The 15,393-nt window shown below is 38.8% G+C and overlaps 2 protein-coding genes across 2 annotated transcripts in view; both read right to left on the minus strand.

The window, feature by feature from the left end:
- Nucleotides 1-3,792: 3,792 nt before the first annotated feature.
- LOC137976024 (digestive cysteine proteinase 1-like) lies at nt 3,793-14,429 on the minus strand. The gene is made up of 9 exons (XM_068823273.1): nt 14,173-14,429; nt 11,144-11,316; nt 9,703-9,946; nt 8,190-8,394; nt 7,775-7,965; nt 7,351-7,442; nt 6,662-6,823; nt 5,516-5,702; nt 3,793-4,405 (listed from the first exon to the last, which is right to left on the minus strand). The coding sequence occupies exons 1-9, from the start codon at nt 14,381-14,383 to the stop codon at nt 4,194-4,196; spliced, it is 1,677 nt and encodes a 558-aa protein (XP_068679374.1). The 5' UTR covers nt 14,384-14,429; the 3' UTR covers nt 3,793-4,193.
- A 724-nt stretch (nt 14,430-15,153) lies between these two features.
- The window catches only part of LOC137977556 (coiled-coil domain-containing protein 178-like), a 43,928-nt gene continuing 43,688 nt past the window's right edge, over nt 15,154-15,393 (minus strand). The window contains exon 22 of the mRNA XM_068824806.1: nt 15,154-15,393. This exon is cut by the window's right edge and continues 588 nt beyond it. The gene's annotated coding sequence lies outside the window, so the exon portion shown is untranslated.

The following is a 15,393-nucleotide window of genomic DNA, read 5'->3' on the forward strand; positions in this document are numbered from 1 at the left end:
AGAAGGACGAGTAGAAAGCTATTATGTTGAATTTTGTTTTTTTTAGGCTTATCGAAATGCTCTGTTTATAGATAGATTCTCTTCCCTGTCTTATAGCATCCTTCCTTTCACGATACTGGCTTGACAGAACTCTTTTCTCTTTGCATGTCCATCAGAGCTTCAATGACTTCGACCGCAGTCCTTCCCGGAAAACAAGAGCATCACTTACAAAAGAATCTTCTTCAGGGTACCAAAAAGAAAAGCTTCAGAGCTTTCCTGACCACAGTTCGGTCATTAGGGACATCAATGAACTTCAAAACCTGGAGCATCTTGTAAGTGAGCCAGCGAGTCCTAGCCAGATGGCTTCTTTTGTTGAGTGCTTCACGCAAGTTAGACCCTTCGAGTGCTCTAAAAATGAGTTCGAAAATTGTTTGTTTGATGAACAAACCCTTCACAGCGTAAGACAAAACTCATTGGATACCAATGAGAAAAATACACCGTTTAATGCAGCAGCGGACTCAGATCATAATGATCTTCAAGTACCTAAAGAGAACGACGATACACTAGTTGGTAAACAAAGCGAAATATTTGAGCCGAAACAAGATAACATCGATAGTGCGTCAGACATTTCTGGTCAAGGAAAGAGCACTCCTTTGGAAGTCAAGGAGTCCGCATCCAATGATCCACTTGACAACATCGACGATGAGAAAGAGAACAGGATAGACCCGAGTCCAAGAAATGCTCATCTGGAGAACAAAAATGGTTCCAAGTCGTTTGGTAAGTTAAACATACTCTATCAAAACCGTGCCGGAAAAAAACAAAGCAGAAATTTATCGAAGTCAAACTTAACGTAATTCCCTTGCATGAAAATGACGTACAATCCAGATTTTTTTCAAACTTGGCACAATTGATATTCATACACAGAATGTTTTAAAAAATGCAATAAAAAGATGGGGTCACCGTCCTTGTTTTCGCGCTGTATTCCCTTTATTCTAAGTGTTTTTTTTTTACCGAATTACGCGAGAAACGTTTGAAGCTAGATCAACCGGAAAAATTGTTGTCATGTAGCGAAAGCTATTGAGTATTACCAAGAGTCATATTGGCTCTGGTATTACTGAAAACTTGAACTTATTTGTTTGTCCGGACTATAATCTTTAAGTAAAGCGATTTCAAATTGCTCAATCTTGCAAAGAAATGTAAGCAAATTGGACCGCTACAGCTATCACCTTGTTTGGCTCCAGTGTCTGACTCCAAATGCAGTTTTACGTCATTTATATGGAAATACTACAACGTCTACTATCGAACTTTTTTTTCTCCTTAAAACATGTTATCCGTGGACCTATTACGAGTAGATAAAACCATTAAAAATGGGGGTTCACCGTGCTCGTTTCTTCGCAACACTATGATGATGCATGGCAAATGGCTAATTTCGGCTTCAAAATGATCATTTTCCGCGAAAGGATTGGGGCGAGTTCCAAAACAACACCTTCTTAACCGAGAAGAGTTATCATGATTGCTCTTAAAAGCTCTTGAACAGTAAAAACAGTCTTTATTGCCTCTCTTCAGATGGTCGGGGTGAAACGCCGCCATCTCCGAGTTGCAATGTCATGCGCAGTATGAGATGCGCGGTGCAGAATAAGGGAATCACCTTAAACAAAAAAGTCTCGCAACAAATTCCCAGCCAATCAAGGCCAGGAGTGCACATCTTGCTTTATTGTCAAAACAAATAGAACGTTTTCACGAGACGCTGATTTTCCTAAAAACTTGAAACGGTAGCCATGTTTTTTACCCAAAGGTATCCACCAGGGCCCAATTGTTCAAAGGTGGATAACGGTATCCACCCAATAAATCACTATCCAATGGATAGCCCAATTGGTTTCACTATAACGTATCCACTGGATGGTGATTAATCAAGCGGATAGCGCTATCCACTGGATAACTTAATTGCTTTTTCTCGTGTTTATCCGCTGGACAGTGATTTATCCGGTGGATAGCGTTATCCATCTTTTGAACAACCGAGGCCAGGAAATCACTTCTATCTTCATGTTGACCAGTGATCACGCGAGTTAAAATAGTACATAGGTTGTCAGGATTGTCATGACGTTTCACCATAATCAATCGTGAATACCCTTAAATCCAACATCCAGCCAATAGAGAAGCAAAACGAACTCCTGGCATTTTCCTGCGTCAAACTCATGTCGTGTACATTTTGGCTCATTTTTTTCTTGGTCAATTCGTGTCGCGACTTGTCCTTCAAGTTTAAAGTACCCGTCTAATTCCTCACCACTGCTCTACTTTATTTGTTATTCTACTGTTATTTGCTCTTCAGTCTTCATCAATAATTTGCGAGCACTGTTACCGACAATTTAATTGTTCTCTATAGGGTGCAGTGTGGACAACAGAAGTAATCCTAGTTCTTGCGATAGCAGAAGCAATTTTCGAGCCCAGATTGAAGAAGACTTGCTTGATTTGGATGGCCCAGAGCTGTTGCAGTTTGCTATGATGTTTGTGGAAGGTGCTATGAAAAAGTCTCGGGTATGTTCGTCAACAAGATCAGCATCACAAAAGAAAACTCTCAAAAATAACACGACTGAATGTTCTGATGTCGGTTTTCCAGTAAGGCTTAGCTTAGGCGTATCTTTTCACAGAATTGCTATACATTCTCGACATGATACCAGCAAGAAAACCGCGATACCTCTAATTTGCGTTCTTTATTTACACAGACTAGCATTGGCCGTGTTGACCAGCCTCAAAGCCAAAAGGGTAATGTTCGGGCTTTGCACGCGTTCCCACGGAAAGATAAACTTATCTACGGCGGTCAGCACGCTGCATTGCTTCACACAGAAAAAGGAAACTCTTCAAAGCGCTCAGGTATGACGTGAAGGAGAACGTGAATTTATGTATGGCAAGCTGTTTGAACAAGTCCACCTAGGACAGCAGTTTTCAACAGTCATTTTACTCATTTCTAGAAGTTGCTTTCGGCAACTCTTCATCTCTACTAGTTTGGTTCTGTTTGATTTCGAGAATGAACACCCTTTACAGGATTGACCAAAACTAACGGGGGTTTCCAAGTATTGAGCCCAGTAATCTTCTGTTTAAAAGATTTAGGCATTGCATAAAGAGGTCAGGTAAAGCAATTGAGAGACTGCAAATCTTGTTCAGAAGATTTCAAATACACAAAATACTGGGTTTAAAAAAGATATCTTAAAAGAATGACGTATTTGCCTGCTTACTCCAACCCTCACCTTAACCGTTCAGGGGAGTACTCATTTTAATTTGTACCAAGCACCATCCAATAATCGCTAATTACCGTTAGACCAGTTTCAGTTGCTCACTGTTGACTGTGACGTTACATATATTTTTCAGTGACCGAAAGCAATCAGGTCTGCGGTGAGGATGGCACTAAAGCTGATCACAACAACGATGGTCCATACCCTGTGAGACCTTTGTCAAACATCTCATGTAACAGACCAAGGAGACTTGGACTATCTAGAAAACACAGTGGCAAACCGTTACATGCTTATTTCAAGACGCGGTCTGACACTTCTAAACCGAACTGACGCCGTCAGCTAAGTGGAGGGTAATGTTAAGCCACAGCTTGAACAAACCAACACATTGCCTGTTGTAGGCGAAATTAATAAGGAAGCCGTTATTTAATTGCTATGCTTGAATTGACGATCAGCAGATATGATGGAAAGGCGAAATATTATAAATTGAAATCGAACGGTATTCTCCTACCTTGAGCAAATGGGAGTTGTGCGGGCTCTTTTAATACTTTGCTTTGATTAAAGAAACGTCCACCAACAACAGTCGTTTCCTAGCAAACGTCACTTTATACTTTATTAATCATAAAAAGGAATACAGTATAGCCACCCTAGCAGACGCTGTTAGGGCTTCGTCACGCATTCCTCCCCCAACAACGTCTGCTGAAACAAAAAAACCACTTCTGTTTAACGGCTGTTTACCCACTATAAAAAGAAACCAATCAGCATTGACTAATTGTGGTCTGCATAGCCAATCACATGCTGCAAAAGAATGCCATACAAAACACGAGTTTACCCAAAACTGGAAGACGGCTTCTCACGAACGGGAGTGGTTTTTAGTTTCAGCAGACGTTCGTAAGGAAGGAAGGGGGGGACGACACGTGACGAAGCCCCAAGTAGATCTGCGTGGGACGCTAGATACAATATGATTTGCAAACTGGCTGGAGCTTCTCACGTCGTGGTATGATCATGTCCATCCGCTATGTTGACATATGTAGCATCAGTGGCCACCCCGCAGTTATTATCCTTTTGTGACATGAGTACATAACCAATGTTGCCCCAATGAGTAGACCAGGAATTCTTGATAAGCCAGTAGGCCTGGCCATTCATTGTCCCGTAACCGACTGCAAGGACTGCGTGATCTAAGTCTTCCGGTTTGCTTCCTAGAAAGGAAGATGTGACGTGAGCCTTGACTGCTTACTGTGTACGCTAGTCTTGTAATGGGCCATTTCCGAGTTGCTGTTTGTCTCGGTTTCGAAGTGAGTCTTGGTGCTCAACTATTGTAAGGTAAATGAGTTTGATTTGCATAAGAATACGCAACTCATTTCCATTTGAATGGTTGTGCACCAAGGCCCGGTTGTTCGAAAGCCGATTAACTTAATCCAGGATTAGCGTAAATTTTTGTTTCATGTTTTCAACTTTTTGGTGAAAGTTTCTTTTGCTGATTTTTGTTTTTCAAGATTGGCTTCTTCTAATATAAAGTTTTGCCGAATATCAGCATTGAACAGCATTTGGGAGTAGAGAAATAAACTCCTTGGTTATTTTTTAATCTGGGATTACCGTTAATCGGCTTTTGAACAACTGGGCGCAGGACTCGCTTGAAACTGAGGCATGCAGCAACTCGGAAATTGGCTATTCAATACAACTCTCACCAAGCATAACCACACGAGAGGGTTCCAAGAAACCCCAAAGTGCTTAAGGCTGGTGCAATACAAGGTCATCTGGCAATGAGATCGTAAAAAAAAACATACAATATCAAAACTTTCATATACGTTTTCCGATTGGAGGAGAACGTGTCACGTGTCAAAACTCAATAACTCCCAAGGGAAACAACGACTTGAACTTTCGACTCGCACGTGATCAGGTCGTGCACCTTTGAACAGCAGCAAATTCCGTGTAAAAATCCGTGTATTGTTCTATTTTGAGTCGGGAGTTATAACAAAACACTTAATGACTGGCCCCCGGGAAAGAGTGCGTTATGTTTTCCTTCGACCCTCATGTTCCCCGAGGAGAAACAGAACTCACTGTTTCCCTTGAGGTCAGTCATTAAGTGCTTATTGTTTCACATCTCAACCCTTGTTTAATCAATGGTAGTTTAGGTAAAAAGCACTAGTCAAAAAACTTTGTCCAAAGTGGATGATTTTACAATAGATGATGCCCATACCGTCGTGTGACAATCAAAACTATTCAATTTCAGTTAAACACACGATGGGCTTTTGGCGATTGGGGGGAGCAGGGGGCGTGAACTTGAAAAATTACTACTAACTACATACCACACAGTGGTTCGTAGTACACTCCAAACGAATAGAAAGAAAAGGATCTGTGGGAAGCATCAATGCCCACCGACACTGGGCCGTTTTGAAATATGGCGATCTTTAGTGCATTGAGGTCACCAGATGTCACGTTCACATAACTTGAAATCTTTGCGCCAACCTTGAAGTCAAAATGGCAATATCCATTCTATATGAAGGAATACAAAAGCGTGAGATGCAGACTTTGGAGCCTATCAACTCAGACAATCTTACCAAACAAGGATGATTAGGGCGCCGCCTATTCCATTTTTTTCTGTTTCAGAATCATTAATTTTCGGGAAACTTCATTTCGCAAAAACATTGTTCAAGCTCCAAGGTTGTCTGTTTCTTAAAATAACGGCATGTTCGGAAATCTTTAGTTTCCTTAGGGTTGTATTTCAGTGATGCAGTAGGGTATGATCTCTATGATAAAAAGTCTGGGATGTTTACTCTCAGTGCCCAGTTCACAGAAAAAAAAGTGAGGACAACCGTTTCTTTTGGGATCGCTTTTTCGTTTTTAAGTGAAACCAAAACAAGTATATTCTATGCTTTCATTCTTCTGTCCATCAAATCAAACCAAAAAAATCAGTTCTGATGTATTGATGAGACTCAAACTTCATTTAGTATTCACTGCGTGTTTTCGAAAAAATTAAAGGTTGCTCTGAATTGGTTCCAATGAATTTTTTAACTTTGCCGTTAGTTCTATCTCTGATCACTAATTACTATTAATTTTTCACAATAAAAAATGGGGGTCACCGAGTTCACTTTTGAAATATAAGCAACTAAAGACGAAATACAGGGTGTTTTAGGAGAGCTTTCATGTTGCCATGGCAACCAACTACGTCACAATAGTGGCCCCATCTTGTTAAGCAATAATTTGTTTAACGTATGGTACCATAACATTACTGTTACGTGATACAGTGTAGTAGTGACAACCCTTCCATTAATAAAAGTAGTGAAACTGGTTCCAGCCACCTTTATGATATAAAGAGAAAAAAAGAAAAAAAAAACACTAGTAACTTGACCGGCTACCACCTTGTCATGGATCTACAATTGCTCTTATTCACTTAATACCTTTACTTCATTCACCTTATCGCAACATTTCATGGTCAAAGGCTCATTTCTTACCACAGCAAGATACTGTCCATAGCTATCTGATGTAGCTATCCCACCATGCTTCATAATCCACTCATAAGACCGAAACTCCTCACCACCACCACATCCATTATTTCCAAAACCCCAAGAGCAATCGATTAAGTTTTGTTGGGAGAGAAGAACAGACTTGTTTGTCTAAAAAAAGAAACAAAAAACAATGCAACTCCTAAACTCTGATTGATCATTGCTTTCAATTCATTATCACCCTGTGTGAAGTCTTTTGATCAGGAATTGATTCAGCATGTCTCTCAGGATTTGTGGTGAAATAATCATGTATGAATACAGGCAATCACATATAATTTAAACCAAAAGTAAAACTAGACTTGGAAGCAAGACATTTTGTGAGTCTAGTTTTCATCTGTGAACACGGGCATGCCAAACAGCTGGCCCCAGTTGTTGGAAGGGTGAAAAGTGTTCTTCAATGGATAAATCACTATCCACTGGATAACTCAATTGGTTTTGCTAGGGTCTATCCACTTGAGTGATTTATCCAGTGGATAGCATTATCCATCTTCTGAACAACCGATGCCTGGAAATCAAGCATAAAAATGCATTTAAGCGGAAAATATTTGTGTACATTGTAATTAAGTAGAACAGTTTTCCAGTTGTGAAAAATAAGTATTATTTTTAGCAATACAGAAACCACTCAAAACCATACCCACCTTAAGAAACAAAGCACCTTCAATGGTTCCTGTGGTTCCAAAACTCCAACACGATCCACATATTCCCTGGTCTTTCACTGGAGTAACTGCACCTAAATGATTACGTTTTAACTGTTAGATGAGGGCTTTACTTTATTTGTACATAGACAAATGCATAAACTCTGCCCATTAAGACAGAAAAGCCCATGTACAATGTATATAAACCAACTCCTTTCCAACAAGGAAAATCCATTTTACGAGTCAACTTGGACCACTACTCTGATATCTGCATCTAAGTCAAACTGAGTCTCAGGTAATCGTTTTACCTACTTGCCTTAATCTTGTGTACTGGTAATACAGACTCAGTTTTCTGTCTAAGGCATTTTTTCTATTTGGCTTGCAACCACTACCCCTCTCCCCTTTAAGAAGTTACAATGAAAGTTACCCTTCAGTCGCCAGTCCATAGTGTCTGGGATATCTTTAATTGTCAAGTCTGAAAAGAATGGCAACCCTCCATTGTAGCCAGGTGTATAAGCACGGCCTCTCAATACTGCAACCTCCTTGGGTGACTGGTCAGTCAAGTGATTGATACCAACTTGAAAACTAACATGCTTTCGATTGTGGGAGTTGATAAACCTGAAATAAAGACTGGACACTAAAAGATGCACTTGAGTAATAAAGTAGAGAGGCAGTCTTTCTCTGACTTAAGTGTCTGAAAAGGTTCTCCATAAAGGACAACATTCAAAAGTTTTATCCTAAAGAATGGTTCAAGGAGTTATGTCATCTTAAATAATCAGGGCTTTAAATAAATGTGCAGCTGAAGCCAAATGCTATATTAATAATTAGTCTAGATACTGTACCTTAAGTTCTGTCTGAAGATATCTCTACGTCGGTTATATTCATCCTTGTTCACGGTGTTGGCATATTTTTGTGGAAACTTCGACAGGAAATGCTCAAACACATCATGGACTTTTTCCTGACCATTGGGTTCAATAAACTCTTGCATGGGATTGGCCCGGAGGCTTGACATAGCACCAGGGCCAGGAAACCCTGTACACTTCATACCTGGATAACAACAGTATAAAAATCAGATTCCATTAACTCGTTGCCTCCTGGGAGTGAGACTTGACATATTTTACTCTGTCTAACACCCAATGATCTTACACATCAATTAGGGGTGCCCTGGAGTGCCTAAGGAGTGAATGGGTTAAAATGATAGAAGCTAAACAGGAATAGACCGAATGCAAAAATGGGTGCTAATAAATTATTCTTTTGTATTTGTGAAAAGTAGTCTGACTAGCCTCTTTTCACAGCCAAAATTTTTTCAATTTTACATGTGTTAACGAGGCTAGTCAGCCTAATTAAAACAAAGACAAAAGAATAATTTGTTGACGGCCATTTTTGGCACTCGGTACTTTGTGAAAATTAGTCACAACCTGGAATTCTTAGAAGTTTTGCTTTCTTAAAATCCTAAAACCTGGAATTTCGTCTGTACTGAACTCACAGAACGAGTATAATGAAAACTTTTGACAAGAAATAACATGGATTGGAGACCACTCCCTTTTAATTTACTAAGTGCATAATTGCTTTAAGGTGGCTTAAACTAGTTTGAACCCTTTCAAGAAACGTTCTTACAAAGATTGGCACTACAACACTGTATCATACATTAGCAATGTTATGTTGCCATATGAAACACCAACTATTATTGCTGAACAAGTTGCATCATTATTGTGACATAATAAAACATTGTGGCAATGTGAAAGCTGTCCTGTAAAAATGCCCTTTGTTTTGTCTTTAGTTGCTCATACACTGTATCTCAAAAATGAACTTAGTAAACCTCATTTTTAATTGCTTGAAAGTGATCAGCGGGCCAGGATAGAACTTTCTGCAATTTAAAAAAATCCAGTGTAGCAGATTCAGAGCCATCTTAACTTTGTGGTTTTTCAGAAGCGCTGAAACTGGTTACCCACCTTGAGCTTCATCAATTAACATTACCGTAATTACACAACACATAAAAGGGCTCCAAAACACCACCTTTAGGGTGCGTTCGATTGACTCTATTCCGGAATAAGAATATGTGGAGTGATGATTTAAAACACCATGTGTTACATTAAAAGACATCGTTAAAGGGAAGTGTGTGGCCTTTTGCAGAAACAAGGATAATAAAGCTATGCTTAAAATAGCATTTTAGCAGATGTTTGACAATATTTATGTGAATCTCTGCAAAAATGAAGATTTCTAACTTCCATTCCATGTATTTCTATTCCGGAATACGGTCCAGCTCAACAACAAGTTGGGAAATCAGAACACTCAAATTCTTCACAAAAAATGATGAGCATTCAGAATAAAACAAGTTTACTCAAATTAACAAACCTTCCATAATGTCAAAGACACCAGAGGGTGGCATTTGACCCGAATAGTCCTCATACTCCAGGTCATATTCATCATAGTGTGAACTGAGCAGAGTGTCATAGCCCATCATTTTATAATGAACGGGCTGCACGGGATTGGTCACGGATGTGTACATAGTGTAAGTGTTTTTCTTGTAACCCTCCATAACAACATTAACCCACACTGAGCAGTTTTGTCCTCTAGCATACTCCTTATAACCCGCAAACTGCAAAAGAAAACGTCAACAGCACTAATTTTGGTTAGAATGGGAAAACACTTGCAGAAGACCACAAAATGATTACTACCATTAGCCAATCTAGATATCTTGAGGTTGACACTGGACCCTACTCCAATTAAATTGCATCTGATTTCAAATTACATAGAGCCAAGATCTGTTCAATTTTGTCATAGTAGCAGCCATTTTTATGTCAGCAGACCCCACTGTATAAATATTGCAATTAATTTTTCTGACAAATATCTTTCATTTTAAACTTTCACACATTCATTGAGAGTTTAAATTTCAGTACACATTTTTCTTTTTTTGTTTTCCATTCAACTACCGAAGTCACTGCACATGACAGTTGATGGAACGGCATGAATATTCCAGGGGTGAGGGGTGAAGGGTGAAGGGGGTGGTGGTAGGGGGTCAAGGGTACAATAGCAACCTTAGACCTAAACAATATGCTCTAGATAATGTTTAGGCCCAAGATTAGCATTTTTGTAAAGTTTTGGGTTGTTTCGGTTTTCACTCCCTTCACCCCTCACGCTGAAATAGTCATGCCGTTGATGGAACATCAACAAGACAATACAAATTATACATTACTAGATAAATATCTGCTAATCACAAAGCATTTTAAGGTGGCCTTTGACATAACTTGTGCTATAGTTATTAGTAACAATGAAAAACAGAAATCTGAATATAAAATTAATGTTTCCAAATGATGCGGGTAATACCGGTAATAGTGATGTGAGGTAAAATTAATAAAGACTGAAGGAAGACCCAGGAAATACTCAGCTAGTAAATAGCATGTCATATGACTTCTGATGTGTACAATAACTGGTGAATCATTTGAGGTGAATCATCACAGTGTCTTTACTTTTGGTCTTCCTTTTCCACACACCGGTCTGGGTGTTCAAAAAAAAAAGACCCTAGGGTAATATTACTATTCAACTAAATTGACTCATCCTCCATTGCAGACAACATGAAAACTAAAGGAATGATGTATTTTACTATTTGTTTGATAAATTATTCTCTAGTTTTTTTTTGGTGGGGGAGGTGGGGGGTAGGGTGGGATCAATTCTGGGTCTCTGATTTGCAGAAATTCGTTCGAAATAAACATTGTGTGAAGCTGTTTATTTCGTGTTCAGTATCCACTCTTGATTTAATCCACTTACAATCTTAAAAAACAACATGAAAACGTACCTGAAATTTTGACAAGTCAGGCAAGACTGTTTGTGCAGCAACAGGAGAATCACCAGTCCCATTCAATGCAAAACAGGTCTGAACATCTGTCTCTGTCTCCGTGGTCACAGGACATAATTGATAACTTGTACCATAGGGCATTTGATCCACCCTCTGAATAGCCTTGTCTATTCCTATACATTGTAAATTTATCCATATTCTTTTATTACGGTATGTACTAAGATCTAGAATACTGGTACACTGAAATACACGTATGTTTTGACATAAAAATTAATAGTGGTTGGTAAAGTGCATTTTTGAGGCATCTTTTTAACCAGCCAGACTTGGTGTTTTACTCTGTCTAATGCCAGAATTTGTGAATGGGGAAACCCTGGGAGTCAATGGGTTAACCACTCACTGAAAACTGTCCTCATTAAACTATGTTTGTGAAAAGAACAGGGCCAACAGGAATCACAACTGCATTATAATCGAGATAAAATTAACAATAATAATACTTTCTCCGAGCAAAATTGTCTTTAGCACAGCTGTAGCCTATACCACACAAGCAAATATTGCTTTTTTCACTTTGTTAACTTTGAGGTGGTGAGCAAGCCCTATAAATTTTACCTATGAGGAAAGAAAAAAAGAAGAGAAACCAGTAGCCTTAAAAATAATAATAATAATAATAATAATAATAATAATAATAATAATAATAATAATAATAATTACTATTATTATTATTATTATTATTATATTATTGGTTAAGTTGTGTGGTAAATTTCAGGAGTACATGTAGCTAATGATCACAGGTATAAGGTTGTGGATAACAGATTCCAAATAATGGGTTGTGGGTAAAATGCTACAGAGTACAGAGCATGTCACATAAAAAAGTGAAAAGATAATAATTATTTTTCCCTCATGGTGTCAGAGCATATACATTCCTATGCAAGTGGTTCCAAAACTGTAATTTTACATTAATTTGCTTTAACCTATGCTTTCTATCGCTTCTGAAGAATTAAACCTTTCCCTGGCACAGTCTGTCCACCATTCTATCTTTAGTACAATCTTCAGTCTTAACTAGTCCACATCAAGGACACAAGACTTAAACAACACTTTCCATATCTGCTGCTACAGCTCAAGCAGTTCATTAAAGGTACTCAAAAACAGATATAGCACTGAAATTGGGAGCCCTTGATCCATTACCATTAAGTTTACACAGCGCAAATTTCAAAATGCAATGGAATGGACACTTCTGAAAGTTTTGTAAATTTTTGTCTGGAGGCCTCGCAATAATTGTTTGGTTTTTAAACAAAAGAATTATTTTCTTTCCCATAGCCTACTTAAAACAGTTTAGTTTCACAATTTTTCTTTAAAGTGCTACTATGACAAAATTCACATCTTTCCATCTAAGCCATTTTAAGACCAATCATGTGGTCTGTAAGAGAAGAACGCTGTTTATCATTTTCAAATATCTCTTTTTGTTCCAGAGATATTCAAGTTTTTAAAATATGCAAATTAGCCAAGAGATGATGTCAAAAACTCAACAAAAGTTTGATCAAATATGATGAAAAAAGATATCTCAGCCACTTTGTATCACACATGCTTGATTCTTTGTGATGAGATACTGGTAGATGTGGTCCACAATATGAGCATACCAGTTTTCTTACCATGGCAACATACTTAGTTCCAGACTTCCCTGATATTAAAGGCTTTGCTGGCCACCTATGGTGGCTGTACTTTTTAGGTCACTCTCAATCACCCTTATCACCTTGGTTTGGGCTCAACCTTGAGAGGCTCTTCAAGTAAGTATTGACATAAACTGTCACAATTCACCAATCAGAGCATATACCAGGAGCTGGTATACCAGAATGAAGATTCAATTTAAAGAGGCTCAGGCTCACCCCGACCCAAGCCCCCATTCATTTTATTCTCTTTCCCGACTATCTGGGAACCTGGAACAGCCTACCGGTAACCTGGCTGAAGTGTTCACCTGTGAAGTGTTCACATGGCAAAATTTCCAGCCTACTAACTGAGATCTCAGCAACCGAACCAAGTTGCGGCAAGATCTCGGAAACTGTGGCAGCCCAGTCAACTGGGCTCGTGCTATGAAAACCACGGATTTGTGCAATGGGCCTAAGGCAGCGTTTACATGAAAGCAGTTTCATTTGTAACCACACAGATTTCGATGCCGTTACACTTTCTGTTTACACGACACCGATCAAGACTGTTGCAGAAACCGTGTAGATTTGAAGCTGGTGCCAAAAGTGGAGCGTTTTCAAAACAATGTGGTTTCATCCGCTGGAAAGAATTCCATCAAAATGTTTAACTGAAGCGGGCGGGGCAGTCGCTCAATAATTCGGGCCCATTCCACAGCTCGGTGGTTTTCGTATTATGAAGAGGCTCTAAGTTACAATCGAGTAAGTTGAAAAAAAGAATAAGTTTATAATGAAAAGAGCAGTGCTCTTGTAGTTTTGCTGTATGCCATGTAAAATCAATACTTTATGCTCAGTCCATATTGTAGTTCAGGTCCACAGTCTACTATTTATTCCATGTCAATTTAACAATCTGAACCCTGTCTTGATTGTCATTCATATCAACAATTATTGTATCATTGCTCTAGGGGACCGGATGAGAATAAGTCTCCTCCGCAGCCGTTACTAGAGTCGTCACGCAATGCTGCTCCGCATTCGTGGAGAGGAGCGTTGCGTGACAACTCTAGACGAGAGTGCTCCTTTGTACCATATTTTCTTTTTTTTTTTTTGCTGGCATATTGACGACACAAATTAACAAATGTATCTCTGAAGCGAATAAAAAAAAAAAGGGTAGTAAAATTAGGTACTTCATTCGTCTTCACTTTCGAAGGGTCTTTCCGACGACTCTTCAGGTTTGGTTTCGTTGTTTCACAGCGAGATGAACCATTTATCATACTCGAACACAAACAGTATTGGAAACCACGTTTGCGAAATATTTTCAATTCCAAGTTAGATTTAATGAAAGCTTAAAATGCTTGCCAATGTGAACGACATAATTCAGCAAGACTTAATTTATACCTGCGTAGTAGTCGATCCTGCTTCGTCCATTTTGACCGTCGAACCAGGCTTGAAATGGTTCGACAATTTCAGCGTAAGGCAGACGAATAACACCTGAAACTGAGTACGCGATGGGCCATTTTGGGGGAGAGTCACCCAAATGCAATGATTTCCCAAAGGCGAAGCTTAAGCTGAACAAGCATACGGAAATCACTGAACGAAAGAAAGCCATAGTTCCGTCTTGGGAAGCTGTTATGACGAGTCACATGATAAAGCTCAGATTACATTAATTAGTTGCCGTATTTATAGTGCAGTCCAGTCCTGTAAAAAAAGCACTTTGTGCGCATTCTTTTTTTTAATCAAAGCCTCCGAAGACTTTTAAAGTAATGATCCGTGTAAGGTGGATAGCAATTTCCTTTGTTATGCGGCAACGGGGCTTTCCCCACATAGGAATGTTATCATTTTTACACAGAGAATGCATAAACCTACAGGAAAGCGGTTAACGCAATAAAACTTCATTTACAGCCCACTTTGAAAGGGTATTTTTTTTGTGTAAAATAATTTTGACCAATCACAAGAGTTGAAAACAAAAGCCAAGAAACGTTTACAATTTTACGTGTTCCCCACATACGATTTCTGTGGAATTCATTTAAACTGAGACCAGATGAAAGATGGAAGATGGTTGGAAAGTAAGGATGAATATAATACTGCTTTTATGAAGTTTTGTTAACTTTTGCTGTTTAAGCCAATCAGAAGTAAGTACAGACAATAGAAAAGTTATCGCCTTTTTGCATACCATTTGAATTCCAACATGTTCGTTGCCGTTGTTGCAATCGTTCTTATCTGGACCGTTTCTTAATAAGCTGTTCCTGTGACGTTGGGCGCGGGGAAGATTGCAGGACGAGCCAAAACAAGAATAGAGTGTGATAAACCAACTGCTTGAAGTTGTGATGGACTATACATGGCTGCTTCCGGAACTCACCAAATGAATAAACATTTGACAAAACAATCGTCTTCTTTTAATAATAAATATCGTATGTAAATGTTTTACAATTTCGTCTATTTACAAATCATCTGTTACCTACTTTTATATTACAAAACAATGACAACAGCAAAGCCATCCACGACGACAAATAGTAAATACCTCGACATAAGAAAGCAATGTGCTAAGAATAAGGTACCTGATCGAGTCAAAGATGAACTCCGTTAACAACATCTCAGAAAAAGGGAAATAGAGTCTCT

This window comes from Montipora foliosa, chromosome 11 (assembly GCF_036669935.1).
Source record: "Montipora foliosa isolate CH-2021 chromosome 11, ASM3666993v2, whole genome shotgun sequence".
Classification (NCBI taxonomy): Eukaryota; Metazoa; Cnidaria; class Anthozoa; order Scleractinia; family Acroporidae; genus Montipora; species Montipora foliosa.

Excerpts from the sequence above, each read along its gene's own strand:
- LOC137976024 (XM_068823273.1), bottom strand. The coding sequence starts at position 14,383 with ATGGCTTTCTTTCGTTCAGTGATTTCCGTATGCTTGTTCAGCTTAAGC. Across the intron at positions 8,395-9,702 it reads TGTCTTTGACATTATGGAAG|GTATGAAGTGTACAGGGTTT; the intron begins GTTTGTTAATTT and ends GTTGTTATCCAG. Across the intron at positions 7,966-8,189 it reads ATCTTCAGACAGAACTTAAG|GTTTATCAACTCCCACAATC; the intron begins GTACAGTATCTA and ends TCTTTATTTCAG.